At 50.9% G+C, this 18,798-nt stretch overlaps 7 protein-coding genes across 7 annotated transcripts; 4 read left to right on the top strand and 3 right to left on the bottom strand.

Moving 5' to 3' along the window:
• Positions 1-41: 41 nt before the first annotated feature.
• ALTATR162_LOCUS3689 (uncharacterized protein) lies at positions 42-716 on the bottom strand (the record flags this gene model as incomplete). The annotated part of the gene is made up of 3 exons (XM_043311297.1): positions 42-64; positions 116-347; positions 603-716. The coding sequence occupies 3 exons, from the start codon at positions 714-716 to the stop codon at positions 42-44; spliced, it is 369 nt and encodes a 122-aa protein (XP_043167232.1).
• Positions 717-2,095: 1,379 nt separating this feature from the next.
• On the top strand, positions 2,096-3,497 carry ALTATR162_LOCUS3688 (uncharacterized protein; the record flags this gene model as incomplete). Its single annotated transcript, XM_043311296.1, has 2 exons — positions 2,096-2,186; positions 2,239-3,497. 2 exons carry the CDS (start codon positions 2,096-2,098, stop codon positions 3,495-3,497), a joined length of 1,350 nt encoding a protein of 449 aa, XP_043167231.1.
• Positions 3,498-3,996: 499 nt separating this feature from the next.
• ALTATR162_LOCUS3687 (uncharacterized protein) lies at positions 3,997-5,894 on the top strand (the record flags this gene model as incomplete). Its single annotated transcript, XM_043311295.1, has 4 exons — positions 3,997-4,039; positions 4,097-5,371; positions 5,420-5,577; positions 5,628-5,894. The coding sequence occupies 4 exons, from the start codon at positions 3,997-3,999 to the stop codon at positions 5,892-5,894; spliced, it is 1,743 nt and encodes a 580-aa protein (XP_043167230.1).
• A 1,333-nt stretch (positions 5,895-7,227) lies between these two features.
• On the top strand, positions 7,228-11,461 carry ALTATR162_LOCUS3686 (uncharacterized protein; the record flags this gene model as incomplete). The annotated part of the gene is made up of 3 exons (XM_043311294.1): positions 7,228-7,458; positions 7,556-11,189; positions 11,250-11,461. The coding sequence occupies 3 exons, from the start codon at positions 7,228-7,230 to the stop codon at positions 11,459-11,461; spliced, it is 4,077 nt and encodes a 1,358-aa protein (XP_043167229.1).
• A 470-nt stretch (positions 11,462-11,931) lies between these two features.
• Positions 11,932-12,862, bottom strand: ALTATR162_LOCUS3685 (uncharacterized protein; the record flags this gene model as incomplete). Its single annotated transcript, XM_043311293.1, has 2 exons — positions 11,932-12,597; positions 12,653-12,862. 2 exons carry the CDS (start codon positions 12,860-12,862, stop codon positions 11,932-11,934), a joined length of 876 nt encoding a protein of 291 aa, XP_043167228.1.
• A 1,213-nt stretch (positions 12,863-14,075) lies between these two features.
• On the bottom strand, positions 14,076-15,121 carry ALTATR162_LOCUS3684 (uncharacterized protein; the record flags this gene model as incomplete). Its single annotated transcript, XM_043311292.1, has 2 exons — positions 14,076-14,627; positions 14,681-15,121. The coding sequence occupies 2 exons, from the start codon at positions 15,119-15,121 to the stop codon at positions 14,076-14,078; spliced, it is 993 nt and encodes a 330-aa protein (XP_043167227.1).
• Positions 15,122-16,733: 1,612 nt separating this feature from the next.
• ALTATR162_LOCUS3683 (uncharacterized protein) lies at positions 16,734-17,564 on the top strand (the record flags this gene model as incomplete). The annotated part of the gene is made up of 1 exon (XM_043311291.1): positions 16,734-17,564. One exon carries the CDS (start codon positions 16,734-16,736, stop codon positions 17,562-17,564), a length of 831 nt encoding a protein of 276 aa, XP_043167226.1.
• Between the last annotated feature and the right edge of the window lie 1,234 nt (positions 17,565-18,798).

The raw sequence follows: 18,798 nt of genomic DNA, 5'->3' as shown, positions 1-18,798 counted from the left end.
ATTATTAATGTGTATGATTCGTGGTATCTCGTGTGGGTGGTTTACTTCTTTTGCGTAGCAACGACTGCGCGAGTTAGTGACGATCAACAAAGAACCACCTGTCAGGAACACCTACCAGAAGGGACAATAATGACGATGAGCAGGATGATGATGCCAACAATGAGGCACATGCGCATCTTCATATCCTTCCACCACATCTGCTTGCGCACGCGGTTGGCGCCCCTTCGGAAGCCCTGGGCGGATACGGCAAGGTTGTCCGTCTTGTCCTGTAGCGAGTCCAGACGGGCTCCTCGTTCCGAGACCTTGTTGATGTTGTCCCGCATGATGCCAACGGTGCTGTCGATTTCCTGGTGTGCGAGTCAGTACATGAAGTCACACACGTCTTCCACCTTTTATAGCTCCAACTTGCGCACCCGTCTCCATGCCCATATGCGCGCGAAGTGAGTCGAGGTGCAGAACGAGAGTCAGAGGCAATCTAGGCGCTATCGCGTCACTGAAGCAAGCTCTCCGCCAGCCATCGTAGCCCGACCGCAGCGGCCTAGCAAAGATGCGACAAACGACGTAGCGCTCGACTCTAACACAGAAGAAAAGTAACAACGTACCGCTTGAAGCGCAGCTGTGCGATGGTTGCCATTCTGGCCCTGGCCGCCCTGCTGGCCGCCGGCGCCGCCGCTGGGGATGTAGGGATCATATGGGGGCTCTTCGCGGCTCGACATAGTTGGAGATGGGATGTGCTGGATAATCCGAGTAGCGTGCGACTTGCGTAGGCTTCAAAAGGTGGTGGTGATGTATAGGTGTGGGTGGTGAGGGTGGTGTCTGGAGGATGGAGATGATGGTGTGGTTGCCCAGAGCAAGACCAAGAGTCCGCTCAGCCCGGATGGCGAACGAGCGCGCAATGTGTCAGCTCCGTTTGAGCAGCGAGGCTGATGTCTGCGTGAAACCTGGCGCAACAACACGGAATTTTAATCTGTGAATGGGAATATGTCTCAGCAATTTTAATTCTTGTTGATCGAGTCTAATAGCAACGTCAGTGTATCAACGGTTGTGACGGCATTCTATTCCAGCTGATGCGACACTGCCGTGGCTGCTCCTGGCCCCATCTGGGCAGCTAGCACAGCCACATACACCACGTGATGTGATGAACACCAGCCTCACGATTACGAATGTATTGTCGACAAACAGCAGGTGCTACACAACCCGTCATCGATCCGTCTGCACAGCGGCTCGCATAGATAACAGCAGGTGTTCCGCCAGCTTCCAAGTCATCGTCTTTGAAAGTAGAGACGGGTGGCCTTTTTGCCTCAGCCTCGCTATTACGAGGCCAATCTTACTGACTACCAGTATTCCGCAGCTGGCGTGGCAACACGGCAGTACGTCCGTTACGACATGAAGAGAGACGGTCCGGCTTTTAACAAGATATCCATTGCACTAGATGTAGTGTGAGCGCCTCGAACAAAGCTTCGTCATCGCCGTCGTCGCCCGGCTCGACGCCCGCATAGCTTCTTTCTCGCGCCACGAGCAAAACTGACGGGCGTCTTGGTTGACGAGACACTTTATGCAACAGAAGAATGGTGCATTGTCGTCGATAGATTGTACCTGTATCGCTAGCCTATCAATAACAACCCCCAGGCTCCAAGTAGGCCAGGCGCCGTCTGCACCTGGCAAGTGGGTCTGATCGCCGCCAAGACGCGTGTCCAATGTCTTGAATCTCGGTGTCTGCTACCCATTCGCCGCTCAGGAGTTCGTGCAACGCTTGCTCCACTGCCACCAGTTTCCTGTGTCTGTTTCCAGTTTCTTTTCTCTTTGAACACACTCGCTGAATCGCCTCTTAATCGCCATTCACCTCCAGTTCACCGCCGACCATCGTGTCCTGCGCCGCCCCCTGAAACCCGTCACTCGTTCCATATCCTACGTCAATCAATCCGACACTCCTTACTATACCCCCACATTTGAGCCAAGACAATTCGCTGGCCTGAAAGCTTGATCGCTCCAACACTACTCCCTTTCGCGACGCTGTGCAGTGTCTCCAAGCCTGGCGCTGGACCCCGGCTGCAACCGCTAACAGCCGACCTATTCTGGCTCCCGAGTTTACAACATGAAGCTCACCGCTGCCCTCGGCGCTCTTGGCGCCTCGAATCTACTCTTTACAAGTGTAGGCGCAATTGATCTGGACATCAACTCGCCAGGTGGGACTTCCTAGAGTCAGACACACATGAGCACAAGTATTGACATCCACAGACTCAATCAAGCAGGGCGCCAAGGCACTGTCCGCAAACTTGCGATCGTACTATACCGGCGACAATGTAGGCGATACACCAGGCAATCTTCCAGACCCATACTACTGGTGGGAATGTGGTGCCATGTTCAATGCTCTCATTGATTATTGGTATTACACTGGTGATGATCAATACAACAAAATCACCACACAAGCCCTAGAGGCCCAGATGGGAGCGAACAAAGCTTTCATGCCTGACAACCAGACCAAGACGCTCGGAAACGATGACCAAGCTTTCTGGGGAATGGCCGCCATGACCGCTGCAGAGAACAAGTTCCCTGATCTTCCTGACGGCCAGCCTTCTTGGCTGTCTCTTGCACAGGCCGTATTCAATACTCAATACAAACGCTGGGACATGACAACTTGTGGTGGAGGATTGAGATGGCAGATTTTCAGCTTCAACAACGGATACAACTACAAGAACACCATTTCCAACGGTTGCTTCTTCAACATTGCCTCACGACTCTATAAATACCTTGGTAACGACACATACGCCGACTGGGCTGAGAAGGCTTGGGAGTGGGAGCTCTCCGTAGGACTCATGAGCCAGGACTACCATTACTACGATGGAACCGACGACACACAGAACTGTTCCAACGTCAATCACATCCAGTGGACTTACAATGCTGGTATCCACATGGCTGGTGCTGCTGCCATGTGGAACGTGACACAAAACGACAAGTGGAAGACCAGGGTCCAAGGTATCATCGATGGAGTGGACGTTTTCTTCAAGGACAAGGTCATGTCAGAGGTCGCCTGTGAGAACAATGGCAAGTGTGATGTGGACCAGCGCTCCTTCAAGGCTTACCTTTCACGTTCCATGGCATACACAGCCAGCATCGCACCCTGGACCCGCGATCAGATCGACCCGTATCTCCAGGCATCGGCTCAGGCTGCCGCGAAGCAGTGCAACGGAGGTGCTAACCAGACTTCGTGCGGGCTCAAATGGACCACGAACGGTGTCAACGATGGCAGTTTCGGTGTCGGCGAACAGATGGCGGCTTTGGAAGTCGTACAGTCGTTGCTTTACCCATCGGTCAGCGGCCCCGCGACGGTAGAGAAGGGCGGTATCTCTAAAAGCGATCCCGACGCCGGTAACGATGCAACCGATGCACCCATCAAGTTCGATACCGTCACTACTGGCGACAAGGCTGGTGCTAGTATCCTGACCATCTTCGTGCTGGTATCTATCCTTGTGGGCGCTTGGTGGATGGTGTCGTAAACTTTATACCCGTCTTCATTTTGTATATCAAGGACTTGGCATCTTTGCTCTTGGGACTGTACCTGATTTTCTGGCTGTTCTTCGTTGTCATATTCCTTGGAGGCGTTTTCAGGTATGCGGGTGTGATTAGGTCATGTAGCCAATCTTGGACATAATTTGCAAAATACCATGTTCTCAACTATAGTCTCCGCGATAAGATATATCAGGCTCGAGCACGATCTAGAAGAAGTTTGGAACGCACTCATTTTGTCTCAGTGAGAGAGAGAAGCTTTGAACAAAGCAGCCACGGCTCGGCTAATACCACGCTAGTGTGGCCTGTGCGTACGAAAGCTGCGCTCGACTCCTCTTTCGTTCGTCGCCGCGACAGAGATCTCTCCACACACGACATACAACAGCCGCGCATTCAACTCAACTGCGGTTCGCTCCCTCTCTTGTCGCCCATCAACATTGCTGCTCCCATCCATACTTGACACTAACTACCTGGCCACGCGCACTCGCCATGGCCGCTCCTCCTGATCTGAACGCCATTCTGGCGGCGCTTGGTATGTCGCGCAGACTTTTACCAACCTCGCGACGTTTTGACTAACTTTTCTTCCTAGCTGCCGGACGCCCTTCGACTACCCCCTCTCAGACGCCCCAGCAGCCCCCACAGGCGCAACACCCCCCTCCCCAAGCCCTCCCTCCAGGCTTCCCAGGCGCAATGCCTACTGTCACTCCGCCCGCCATGCCTGGATACAATTTCCCCCCACCTACCCACACTGGCAGTCTTGATCTTAGCGCCATCAAGCCCGTAAGCTCTGGCTCAGTCAGCATTCAGGATGCGCTGGCAAAGGCACGCGGCTTTGCGGCTCAAAAGGGCCTTGCACACGAACAAGCGCGCCCAGGTATTGCTGAGCCTTGGTCTGGTTATGGTGTCCCAGCGCAAACTTACACAGCTCCAGCTTATCAAGAAGATCCGCGACTAAGCGGCCGCCAGCCTTACCGACGTTCTCGGTCGCGTTCGCGATCTCCAGCGCGCCGAGAACCCGTGCGTGAAAGCTACAACCCATACCGCGATGAGCGCCGTGATGAACGTCGGGGTGCCTATGGACGTGAACGTGATCGCTCTCCTCCTAGGCGTGACACCTTCTCTCCTTCGCAGCAGTACGGGCAAGCACGTTCGCCCCCTGCTAATGACAACTCTGAGGTGATTCTCATTGACTCTTCTTTGGTTGGCCTTGTCATTGGGCGTCAAGGTGAGAGTCTCCGCCGCATTGAACAAGAATCACAGACGCGCATTCAATTCATCAACGGCCCCGAGTCTGGCCCTCAACGCGAGTGTCGTATAACCGGTAGCCCCAGTGCTCGTATCAGTGCTAAACGCGAGATCAACCGTATCATCGAAGAAAATGGCGGCAACCCTGCTCGTGAGACTGGCCGCAATGCACGAGCTGCTGCTACTAAGATGGTTGGTCAGCAACAGCCTGCCCTTCGCGAGGGTGAACAATCGTCGCAAATTATGGTGCCTGATCGTACTGTTGGTCTCATCATCGGTCGTGGTGGTGAGACTATCCGTGATCTGCAAGAGCGCAGTGGCTGCCACGTCAACATTGTTGGTGAAAACAAGAGCGTGAATGGTCTGCGACCAGTGAACCTCATCGGTAGTCCCACTGCTGCTGCCCATGCCAAGGAGCTCATCATGGAGATTGTCGACAGTGACACTAAGCAAATGGAAGGCGGAGGCGCCGCCCAACCGGCACCGCAACAACAATTCAACAACAGGCGTGACAACTTCGATCCCTACGGTGGAGGTGCTGCTGGGGGCGCCGGAGCTGGCAAGATCAACGATAGCATCCACGTTCCTTCTGATGCTGTTGGCATGATTATTGGCAAAGGTAATACTGCATTGGACATGTTGTGGTTGACTTATTAACAATTCATAGGCGGCGAAACCATCAAATCGATGCAGTCAGAGACTGGCTGCAAGATCAACGTTTCGCAAGCTTCTGGCGCCGATATCGAGCGCGAGATTGGCCTTGTCGGAACCCGTCAAGCCATTGATGATGCCAAGCGAGCTATTTGGGAGAAGGTTGATCAAGTGGTAAGTTTGTTTGCTGTAGGAGAGTTTTGCAGGGTACTAATACGAAGCAGCGAGAGAAGAACAACTCACGACGACGTGACAACGGAAACCAGGACAACGGATACTCACATCAGCAGACACCTTCGTACGGACAATCTGCTCCGCCCACGCAGCAGCCTCAGGCGGCAGCACCCGCTGCCGCTGCTGCTGGTGCTGCTGGCGCTGCTGACCCATACGCTGTATATGGCGGCTACCAGAACTACCTTGCAATGTGGTATGCGTCCATCGCTCAGCAACAACAGGGTGGTCAAGGAGCCCAAGGACCTCCAGGCGCATAAGTGCCACTTAGTTGCCGTGACCGATGCACATCTTGCTGAACTTCGCCGAATGCTGCCTGTTTGCATGACCGATGCTTGGAACTTTGCTGCGCCTGGCATGATTTACCCGATGACCTGGACTATCTTCGATTTCTTCTTGACTTGCGCGTAGCCGGACTCGCCTTGTTGCATGATATCTATGCACTGAGTGCTCCTCTGTCAAGAGCTTCTTCTTCTTCTTCAGCCCGGCTTACAACGGCATGGCCTTTGGCTTATTTACGGCCCAACATCGTCGTCGCTGCAACCTGCGTTGTGTGAGCTGATCATTGCTTCATCTATGCTCTTTGATGGATGACTTTTGCAAGCCCTCAAATCTGCGCACAAGTCGACCGCCGTGTTCACTTTCCGCCTGCTACATCTTGATCGACGGTATATCATCTGGTCTACTCGAGCTATCAGGCAAAGTTGACGTCTGCGTTTGCATGTCTACCATGGTTCCTGCAATTGGTACAGACCTCATTGTGGACAGTGTCTTCGACTTGCGGACTTCTTATCACCAAAAGCGTTCATTGTCTTCATGCATATATTTTCGCGTACGCCAGCCTGGGCTCAATTGGCATCTGCAGATCGTGGAAGAGGGCGTGCACCTACCTCTGTTAGGCATTGAGGTCGGTTCAAACAGTCACGTTTATAAACGTTGGACTTGTTCAATCATCGTTTGTATAGTAGTTTCTCCAAACACAGCTCTTGTACGCAGTGGCTCTCAACAAAATTAATTTCATCGCACTTGCTTTCCCGCTGTGACGCTGCAGGTGACATGCCAAGTGGTAATCACAATTGACACAACGCATCTGCGCGAACTATTCGGCAACCTCCTTCTCTTTCAGAGTAGCGGACTTCGCCATACTAGGCGGAGCGAGTTGGCGGCTCACGTGCCTATCGCGTCGTCGCGGGGTGGGGCTATGGAGGGGCAAGAACGCGACTACGGCCATCGGCGAGCTCCTGCACGCGGAGCGTCTGCACCTAGACCGTGTGCGAAGATAAGACACAAACAAGTCGACGCTGATTCGTCCAAGTACTTCATTCCACGACTAACTCATGTAATAGATGTGCTCCATGCCGCGGTACACACGCTTGTCATATCTAGCTTGCTTTTTCCCCACAAGCATGTCGGACGGACAGGACCCTGAACAGCTTAGACGGACAAGCTTGTGATACATCCTAGCTTTGTGACATTTGTCTTCCCTTCATCTTCTCTCTCTATCTCTCTCGGTCTTTTCCATTCCCTCTGGCGTGTCGACACTGCTAGGTTCTGGTCTATTCGTCTTAACCCCAGCAGCAGCGTGTGGCAAATATGGCGCCTGGTCTCATTTCCCCACAACCGGCTGTGTCGAGCGCTGTGACTAAGTCGCTGAACGAAGTCACGGCGGATTACGATGATACCCTCAGATTCTATCTGAATGGCACAAAGGTGCTGTTGGATACTGTGGATCCCGAGGTTACACTGCTGGAATATTTGAGGGGGATTGGGTTGACGGGCACCAAGTTAGGGTGTGCGGAGGGAGGGTGCGGTGCTTGTACTGTGGTATGTTCGCCACCGAATCCAGAACTGCAAGATAGTGCACTTCGGAGATAGTACAGATCATTACAGATCTTGAGGATGGAGACTGACAACTTGCTAGGTTGTATCGCAATTCAATCCTACAACGAACAAGATATACCACGCCTCCGTGAACGCATGCCTCGCACCCCTCGTCAGTGTAGATGGCAAACACGTCATAACTGTTGAAGGAATCGGTAACGTAAAGCGACCACATCCAGCACAGGAAAGAATAGCAAAGGGCAACGGCAGCCAATGCGGGTTCTGCACACCGGGCATTGTCATGTCTCTGTATGCTCTCCTTCGCAACAATGTTGGACCATCCGAGCTCGAGGTTGAGGAGGCCTTTGATGGCAACCTCTGTCGGTGTACTGGATACAGGCCGATATTAGACGCAGCGCAGAGCTTCAGCGTGAAATCAGGCTGCGCAAAAGCAAAGGCCAATGGCGGAGGAGGATGCTGTATGGACAAGGACGGTGCGAATGGCGGAGGTTGCGGTAAGAGCCTCGACGAGGACCAACCGATCAAGCGATTCACACCACCCGGTTTCATCGAGTACAAACCAGACACAGAGTTAATCTTTCCTCCACAACTACGGAAACACGAGTTCAAGCCGTTAGCGTTTGGCAACAAGAAAAAGAGGTGGTTCAGGCCAACAACTTTGCAGCAATTACTGGAGATCAAGGATGCATATCCCTCAGCGAAGCTCATTGGTGGCTCTACTGAGACACAAATCGAGATCAAGTTCAAAGGTATGAACTACAACGCCTCAGTGTTCGTCGGAGACATTGCGGAACTACGGCAATTCAAGCTCCACGACGATCATCTCGAGATTGGTGGAAACGTTGTTCTCACGGACCTGGAGGAGATTTGTAAAGAGGCTCTTGAACATTACGGATCGGTACGAGGTCAGCCATTTGCAACTATCCTGAAGCAAATACGATATTTCGCGGGACGACAGATTAGAAACGTAGGTACACCAGCTGGTAACCTTGCAACCGCAAGTCCTATCTCGGATCTGAATCCTGTGTTTGTTGCTACGAACGCGACGCTCATAGCGAAGAGCCTCAAGGAGACGACAGAGATTCCCATGTCAACATTCTTCAAGGGATACAGGCAGACTGCGCTGCCTCCAGACGCCATCATCGCCGGTTTAAAGATCCCCGTTGCGAAAGAGAAGGGCGAGTACATCCGCGCGTACAAACAGGCAAAGAGAAAAGATGATGATATTGCGATCGTGAACGCTGCTTTGAGGATATCACTGGATGATCAGCATACGGTCGAAAGTGTGGATCTCGTTTATGGTGGCATGGCACCCACGACGATACACGCGCGGAAAGCAATGGAGTTCCTCCAAGGAAAGAAGCTGTCCGAGAAATCGACACTGGAGGGCGTCATGGACAAGCTCGAAGAAGACTTCGATTTGCGCTTTGGCGTCCCAGGTGGTATGGCGACATACAGGAAGTCACTCGCGCTCGGCTTCTTCTACAAGTTCTACCATGAAATCCTGGCTGAACTGCACGCTGAAGAAGTCGAGGTTGACGCACAAGCAATCGGCGAGATTGAAAGAGACATCAGCAAGGGCAAAAAGGACGACAAGGCTGCCGAGGCTTACATCCAGAACGAAGTCGGGCAGTCGAAGAGCCATGTCGCGGCTATGCAGCAGTGTACTGGAGAAGCGCAATATACGGACGATATACCCCTACAGCGAAACGAGTTATATGGTTGCTTGGTACTCTCGACAAAGGCGCATGCCAAGTTACTCTCGGTCGATGCTGAACCAGCACTGGACCTTCCTGGTGTTGTTGCGTACGTCGATCACAATGATTTGGCATCTCCAGAAGCGAACTGGTGGGGTGCGCCGTCGTGCGATGAGACATTCTTCGCTCTCGATGAAGTCTTCACCGCGGGTCAACCGATCGGTATGGTTCTGGCGGATACAGCAAAACATGCAGAGCAAGCTGCGCGAGCCGTCAAGATTGAATACGAAGAGCTTCCAGCCATATTCACGATTGAAGAGGCCATTGAGCAGGATAGCTACTTCAATCATTTCCGTTACATCCAGAAGGGTGATACTGAAAAGGCATTCGCAGAAGCTGATCACGTCTTCACTGGTATTGCACGCATGGGTGGCCAAGAGCACTTCTACCTGGAGACTCAGGCATGTCTAGCGGTTCCAAAACCTGAGAACGGTGAGATGGAGATCTTTAGTAGTACACAGAATCCAGCAGAGACGCAAGCGTATGTTTCCAAGGTCGTCGGTGTCGCCGCCAACAAGATTGTCACCCGCGTCAAGCGCATGGGTGGTGGTTTTGGTGGTAAGGAGACACGCTCAGTTCAGCTTGCCGGTATTGTGGCCTGTGCAGCGAACAAGGTTCGTCGACCTGTACGCTGCATGTTGAATCGGGACGAAGATATCATGACATCTGGACAACGGCATCCCTTCCTCGCTCGCTGGAAGGTTGCCGTCAATAAGGACGGTAAGCTGCAAGCCCTTGATGCAGATGTCTTCTGCAACGGCGGTTGGAGTCAAGATCTTTCTGGTGCAGTCGTCGAGCGGTCTCTCTCCCACATTGACAACTGTTACTCAATACCCAACATCCATGTCCGCGGGCGTGTTGCGAAAACAAACACTGTCTCCAACACGGCATTCCGAGGATTCGGTGGACCACAGGGTATGTTCATTGCTGAGACATACATGGAAGAGATTGCAGACCATCTCAACATACCAGTGGAGAAGCTGCGAGAGATCAACATGTACTCTCCCGACACAAACATGATAACGCACTTCAACCAGGAAATCAAGGACTGGTACGTACCACTCATGTACAAACAGGTCCAAGAAGAGTCAGCATACGTCCAACGACGAAAGGACATTGAGGATTGGAACAAAACGCACAAGTGGAACAAACGCGGTCTCGCCATCATCCCAACAAAATTTGGCATCTCCTTCACAGCACTCTTCCTGAACCAAGCCGGCGCACTCGTCCACATCTACCACGACGGCAGTATCCTCGTCGCCCACGGCGGAACAGAAATGGGCCAAGGCCTCCACACAAAGATGACGCAAATCGCTGCCGAGACCCTGGGTGTACCTCTAAGTGATGTCTTCATCAGCGAAACAGCGACAAATACCGTAGCAAACAGTTCCTCGACCGCCGCCTCCGCGTCCTCTGACCTAAACGGCTATGCCATCCACAACGCGTGTCTGGAGCTAAACTCCCGGCTTGCTCCCTTCAAAGAGAAGTTAGGCCCAGATGCCACAATGAAAGATCTTGCTCATGCTGCCTACTTCGCCCGCGTCAACCTCTCGGCTCAGGGCTTCTACAAAACCCCCGACATAGGCTACGTCTGGGGCGCCAACACCGGCCAAATGTTCTTCTACTTTACGCAGGGTGTTGCCGCCGCCGAAGTCGAAATCGATACTTTGACCGGCGACTGGACGACGCGTCGGGCCGATATCAAAATGGATGTTGGACGCTCAATCAATCCTGCTATAGACTATGGCCAGATTGAAGGCGCCTTTGTTCAGGGTCAGGGGCTTTTTACTACCGAGGAGAGTTTGTGGTTGAGGGGTACAGGTGGCGTTGCGACAAAAGGGCCGGGAAATTATAAGATTCCTGGTTTTAGAGATATTCCGCAGGTGATGAATATCAGTTTGTTAAAGGATGTGAATTGGGAGAATTTGAGGACTATTCAGAGGAGTAGGGGAGTTGGTAAGTCTTTTGCTATTCTCTATGGTGGTACATAACCTTGCTAACTCCATCTCAAAACAGGCGAACCACCTCTCTTCATGGGCAGCGCAGTCTTCTTCGCCATCCGCGATGCGTTGAAAGCTGCACGCGCACAATTTGGCGAAACATCTCTTTTACACCTTACAAGTCCTGCGACGCCCGAGCGTATTAGGATTAGCTGTGCAGATCCGATTCTTAAGAGGGCGTGGGTGGAACCTAAGGAAGGGGAGAAGAGTTTCTTTATCAGTATATAAAAGGAGTAACGATGCGAATGGAAAGGGCAATGCATTGATGATGGGTTATGTTTGGACTGAAATCCTCCTGACTTGTATGTTATAATTGAAAGTTATAAAGTTTGGAGTGTTTGAATGAGTTGTTGTAAAGCAAGAGAAGATAGTACAATGACCCTGTGCGCATCAAGCCATACAAATAGGGGCGCTAGACATTATGCACCCCCCGTTTTACGCGCTGCCGTAAGCCGAGAACTGCGGTAGTACGTACAGTGTGGAAGTCAGCTTGTGGGTCGCTTAGTAGACATTATTCTGATCATTAAGACTTTTTGTTCATTCTTTCGTTCTCAGGCTGTCATGAAAATATCTGAGTTGTGGTTCGTAAACCTATGCACACCTTGTTTGGCGTCGGCATACCATCTATCATACATCGTAAAGCTCGTTATCGAGCGAGGTAACAAGAATCATAAAACTTCGTAACATTAACAGTGCGCTTAGTTGCCGACCTGGATTGCGTAGCCACCATCAACGGTGATAGTCTGGCCGTTAAGGTACTGGCAGCCAACAGCGAAAAGGATAGCCGCAGCCATATCCTGGTCCTTTCCAGGTCTTTGTGCGGGAAGACCCTCCTTGTGGTCCTTGGGCATTTCGCTCTTCTGGTTGTCGTCTCTGCTTTCCTGGGTGGTCATCTCTGAAGGGAAGACACCAGGAGCGATGGAGTTGACGCGGACCTTGATGCCGTTCTTAGCAATCTCAGACGCGAGCATCTTGTTTAGGTGAATTGCTGCTCCTTTGCTGGAGTTGTAGGCAAAGTGTCCTTGTGAGATGCGGATGTGGCCAGAGATTGAGCTGATATTGATGATGGTTCCTGAGTAGCCTGGGTGCGACTCGGTGGACTTTTGGAGGAGAGGGAGGAAAGCGGTGCTCATGAGGAAGGGACCAACGACGTTGGTCTGGTAGACGTCGAGCCACTCTTGTTCGGTTGTGCCGTCGAAGAGCTTTTCGACTAGCTCATCTGAGCTCCCCTTCACCTCTGTCTTGCCTGGCGCAATACCGGCGTTGTTGACGAGGATGCATACGCACTTCTCTTTTGACTCGATTTCCTTCTTGATCTTCGATACACCCTCCTTGGTGCTGACATCTCCGACAATGGGGATAATCTAAAGGTAGGAAGTTAGTGTATATCTCATATGCATTCAGTATTATGAAACTTACCTGACCCGCAATGTTCTGACCATGTGCTTCAACAACCTTCTCGAGTTTCTCCTCTGTTCGTCCAACAATGTACACCTTTGCTCCGTTGACAGCAAGAGTCTGGGTAATCATAAGACCAATTCCTGAACCACCACCGGTGACCAAAGCGACCTTGTCCTTGACAGGAAAGACCTTGTCCATCTGGAGTTCAGCGTTGTTGGTAGGAGCCATGTCTGCGTAGTTGCGTTGTAAAGTATGTGATTGAAATTGATTTGCGATTTGTTTCGTGCGTTCAATTGATTGCATGCGATTTGGGAGTGTAGAGAGTGAAGAGGGGAAAGGTCGTGGTGCAGAAGTTGTGATATAGCGGGCAAGTGGCCTGACGTCACGGTATGAGCACCGCGATGCAAAGCGCGTCAATGTGACGTGTGGGACTCTCAGCGACATGGCGAAAACTGCGTGTTCAAGAATAAGACAGTAAAAGTTTAGTTAGGCGAATCAAATACGAGTGAGATGTGAATTGAGGGGAATACACGCAAAACTTCGATTTCAGACGCGTTGAAGAGGGCCTCGAACGGTGGAGGTCATGATTGCATCACTGGTACGGGAGATCGACCCGCACACGCTGTCACGTTTTTATCATCACTTCAGCTTAGTGGAAGTCTACTTTCTAGTGCATCCTACGAGCAAGCTTAAGTCTGGTAAAATATACCTTCGTGTCCAGAGCTGCTAGGTGGTTTGAGCCATATTCATAAACAACACCAAAATCACAAACGCACACACGATTGAAGTAGAGGTTTAATAGGCGGCATTCTACCACGTATGAAACCCACGCAACCTCATCCTCCCGATTCAAGCCCCAACACCACTCCCTAAACCAAAGAAAGCCATATATACCTAGAGCAACCTCGCCTGCATGTCAACCTACACCACTACGACCCCGTCATCTTGTCAATATAAGGATTCTTGCCTACTCATTCTTCCACATACGACCATAGGACACTGAAAATTAGGCTTCCCGTCCGCTCAGCCATATACAAGCAGTGTACCGGCGGATTAGTAGTTAGGTGGGTGACCACTAGCGAATCCCCGCTGTTGTATGTTTTTTGCAGTTGGTATGGTTCTATTTCTTTTTTGCAAGTGGGCAACTGATAGTGTCAACTTGAATGCTGGGGATGCGAAGATGAGAACCGGAGTAAGAGCGAGAGCCCACAACCTTGAGATAACCAATCGAATGGTTAGGACGTAAGAGGAAACGGACAAGCTCATCATAATGTAACGCTCCTATGGATATAAGTCAACTCACATCGGTCAATTTGTTCTGCTTTAATGACTATACCGCGCAAGACTATGAGTTAGTTCATCTCACCAATAACTACTTGCTACTTGTGACGGTACATACTTCTAAACTCCCATTTCTGCTTCTTCGTAAGGCTATTTCATATTATTTTGCCGCCTCAAGGTCTAGGTCCACAAGCCATGGCGCGTTCCATGGCTTATACCGTACGTTCATGATACTGGCGTTGACCATCAGTGTCTCTTGTCCAAACTCAACCGCAGTATCGCCACCCTGACCGACATCAATGCTCGCTGCCCTCTCTTCCACGATTGCTTCCCAATCAAGAGGTACAACATCGGCGCCTTTGATATGCTCTTCAATCTTGACATCGAGCTGACCGTTGTTATTCCATTGCACCTTCTGCGCGCCCCAACCTTCATGTATGTGCCCAAAACAATGGAGTCTAGGTTTGCAGCGTCGCGCAGCTCGTAGTAGGTGTTCGCAACCGACGTGCTCTCCCGTTGTTGTCGCATCCATAATACCCATAGGCGGCCCGTGGGTCATCATGACATCGATGTTGGGGAAGTCTGGAACGGGGTTCTCGGCGATAGGTTTGGCGTTTGGTGTGCACTGATGAGAAGGGTTGTAACGGTCTTCATTGCGGAAGTACGGGAAGGCATAGTCGCAGAACTCCGGTTGGTAGGGAGACGCGTAGACCTGGGAGTTGTTAGTTCTGAATAGAGGGCTGGATTGTATAACAGTGCACATACTCGTAGGTTCGCCCCGTTCTGTAACTGAAATGCATGCGTTCCTTCTTCCAGATATGTCACACCAGCTTTCTTAGCCCGCTCGCCCTTCCAAATTTCCCTCGCCCTCCGAGGCAGATCTTTATCATATCTGTCCCCCCTGTGCATGTATTCTCCTTTCCTCTCATAGTACGCTTCATCCAGAGTGATGTCGTGGTTGCCAGCTATCACGAGTTTCAGATCCGCGTCGATACTCTCCAGCATATCTAGAGTCTTTTCATATTCTTCCAAATGACCGATCATAGTCAGGTCACCGCAGTGGAGGAGCACATCTGCCTTGGGGAGTGGCGGGCGGAAGGAGGCCTTGTTACTTGCAACATTGTCGGATGGAGACGTGGAATGAGTATCTGAGATGATGAGAAATCGAGTTCTGACGTGTGCTGGCGTTATTGATGTGGTTGACATGGCGAATACTTGCAGCTTCGAGCTCCAGCTTGAGCAGTTGGCGCTATGAGGGGTAGTGGGGTTGTGAGGTGGTAACCTTAATAAATCGCGAATGCTGCGACCAGCAACTTCACTGTGTGTAGACACCAACACCACCTCCGCTGGGGAAAGAGATATTCACCATCCTCGTGTCCCTATGTGAATGTCGCGACATGTCGTTTGAGACAATTCCATCTTACTCACCACTTCGACTGCGCAATTACGCCACCGGTCGCATTCAATCTTGTCGCGTTTGCAGCATCCATGAAGAAGTCGCATGCGTGCAGGACCTTGATTATTCATGATGGAATCACCGAGGTTAGAGAAGAATGCGACGAACATGGGTTGTGGGTATCCTTGCCTTACCTCTCTTAAACTTACCACTTCGGGTCGTGTCGGACCAGTATCACGCCATTCTCACGAGCTGCCCTACGCCAATTTCAACGCCGCCACATGTGCAGTGAGAGGACTTTTAGACTTCTATTGTTAAGCCCGGACTATTCCCCTGGGATTTCTAGGAATAGCGGGAACGCCCATTGGCATAACGTAGTATCCAGATGCGGTACCACAACAGCTGTTCGGACAGAACCTCAACCGCCTTTGGTCAACGCACAGCGACGTGGTACCAAGGGTCCAGTAACTTGGTTTACGCTCTTGAGAGCAATGTTCTACCCCGAAATGCATCTCGTATTCATCAGCAACAAAGAAGACATCAGCCGGAAATCCTTCGCTAACAGCTACCCATGGATTCTGGCACAGCAATGATGCCTGCTGATAACGCGACTCAGTGATGGCAATTTGAAAAAAGCTATCCGGAATCAAAGGTGTTTATGCGATCCGTCCCGAGCTTGCCGCGTAAAAGCGAAAGCAAGCAAGATCCTTCATTGCCCTATCGACTACGGTCTGGTACCGCAATTTGAGCCTTAAGCTAGGATAAACAGAGGAGCATTAGGTTATACGCACGTACAAGAAGATTGCTGTCCTCGTGATGCGCATTCAGAGTTATCCCGGATTTTCGGGCTCGGAGTATACGCGGGAAGCGACTTTCGGCGCAGTGGAGCTCGTCCCGAGACTACACGACATGCTGCTCCTACCGGACTACGCCGATGAGGTGCTCATCGTTCGACGTTCACAGTCTTCTTAAAATTTCAATCTCCTGGCTGAGCATCAGATGTTTCAGTGAAGCTCGCGGAAGCGGAAGGCTCAGTTAGCCGTGCCAATAATGGTTGAGGAGTACATGGATCCACACTTGACTTGCGATTTTGGGTTTACCGTACAGCTATTGGAAGCATCTTGACTTGACGAGCCACTACACCGGAACCTGGTCGACCTTAGTGGAGGATTCTCAGCAAGTCACAAGGACCTATTACCTACTCTGTTGGCTGTGCAGTTCTCGAATCGTCGATACAATTACATTCTCGTATCCTTACAATATTAATGCCTTGGTCGTCCCGAGCGACACCGATACATCAACCGCCATACACCAACGAATACCTCCATCGATATACGAGTCGACAAAGTCTAGATGAGCTTCCCGAGTAATGCACAGGGAACCAAGACCGAGCATACCGAACGTTCTCCACCACCAAACACCATGCCGTACACAAACTACTTCGACAACCCTTACCTTAGCGAGCCAGCTCCGGACTACTCGCTGAACACCTTTTTCGACTCCGACTCATTTTTCGATCAAGCTCTCACATCCGTAGAGGGTGTATCCGATACGACATCAAAAGTACAAGAGACCTTCAATCCGACATTTCCAGCGACAAACATCCCTTCCAGAAACAACGACCAACCTATGACGCAAACATTTAACACACACCCCAGTCAACTCGAGCAATATCCATTTGGCTTCGGGATAAATACCGGGCAATTCCAACCGAACGAACCAGAGAGTTTCTCCCCCACAAGCACAACCTCGCAACCCTCGTCGCTTGGTGGAGACGCGCCACAACCGCTCATATCGCCTTCTCTTTCACCCCACATGCTAAAGCGCGAATCCCCATCGTCGCCAACCTCTGCGTCCGAATCATCCACCCCCAAACGGCCCACGAGGAAGCGGGGTCGGCCGAAGATGGACCGTAATAGCACCGACAGCAGCCAAGTCATGGCTTCTCCAACCACTACAAAATACCAGCGCTCGAAACGATTACCGCATAACCAGGTTGAGCGCAAGTATCGAGAAGGACTCAACTCCGAGTTGGAGAGATTGAGAAGGTCGGTGCCAATACTCAGGCAGAGCGACGAGGTTGGTGCGATAGGGCAGCCGAAACCGAGTAAAGCGATGATCTTGTCGTCAGCGATTGAATATATTCAAAGTATTGAGAAAGAGAGGGATGCGCTGATCGAGGAGAATGATAGATTACGACGGGTTCAATATGAGGCTTCGCAGCAAAATAGCTGGGATGGAATGAACCTTTGAGTAATACATCTGATTGTTTCTGGGGACATCATGTTCGTGTTGGAGATATTACAGAGAGTCACAGCGCAAGAGATGGTATTATAGAAGGAGTTTGAGCCTTTTACACGAGAACCAAGGCTGCATGTCTGCGGATATGACTTCAAATGTTGATCGTAGGCATAGATTGTACATTACGACACGACCAAGCCACTCTGGATATGAAGGCGCTATGTTAGCTGGAGATAGCTTAATGGACGACGATACCTTGTAGATATCATATAATGATAGACAGCTCGATGACGGCATACTTCATCTTGAATCAAATACATGCAGTAACGCAAAATTCCAACGAGTACAATAACGTAGCAAAGATTTCCACCAATTCTTGACTATATCGAGTCACATGACTAGCAAGTATGCTCTATATTTGGAGAGTGTCTCTTTGCATTATGGATCGGGTTGGTTGGGTAAGTTGTTACTTTGGTCGTGTTTGATGCGGGGGCTTCCCGGTTTCCGGCTCAGTGCAGACTTTTTCTTTCACCCCACTTAGCAACCAAACTCTGCTAACAAGACGATTTCACGAAACCACCATGATTATCGAGGGTGCATATGAGAATACGATTGAGATGACATTAATTCTCCATACTTCCATCAAATCATCAGATTACTTCAAATCGCCCGGCTAGCTCAATCGGTAGAGCGTGAGACTCTTAGCTTTCACGTCCTAAAGACTCGATTGGTTATCTCAAGGTTGTGGGTTCGACCCCCACGTCGGGCTTGAGTAATTAATTCTTTTTGTCCTCATGTAGGGAGTGGTGGTGGTGAAGGACAGATCTTTTTGGTCCCTACTCCCAGACACAGTAATATTCCACAACGACTACCACGACATGAGTACAGTACTGTGCCATCTCTCTCTAGTCTACCCACGGTTGGAACTGCGTGATTGATTCTTTTTGTTCGCTTGTGTTATCCTCCTTGGGAGGGGTGACGGTGAAGGTCATTCTTTTGGACAACTATTATTCTTGCTCGCCAAACGATCTACAAGGGCTACCAACACAGCAATGATACATCAGACTTAGATAACGGTTCTATCGCCGTATTTTGTGTATAATTCTGCTTACTGGTTTTTTGTTGTGGTCTCTCTTATCGCTTTGTCCTGACTTCGACAGCGTACATGCTTCGTTTTTCTCTTTGGATAGATATGCACTCATTAGGAAAGCGCCGAAACACTCAAACCCATACTTTGGTCGTTACG

Source organism: Alternaria atra (assembly GCF_907166805.1).
Source record: "Alternaria atra isolate CS162 genome assembly, contig: 23, whole genome shotgun sequence".
NCBI lineage: Eukaryota > Fungi > Ascomycota > Dothideomycetes > Pleosporales > Pleosporaceae > Alternaria > Alternaria atra.
The sequence above is the reverse complement of the archived record's forward strand: the minus strand, read 5'-3'. Positions and strand labels throughout refer to the sequence as shown.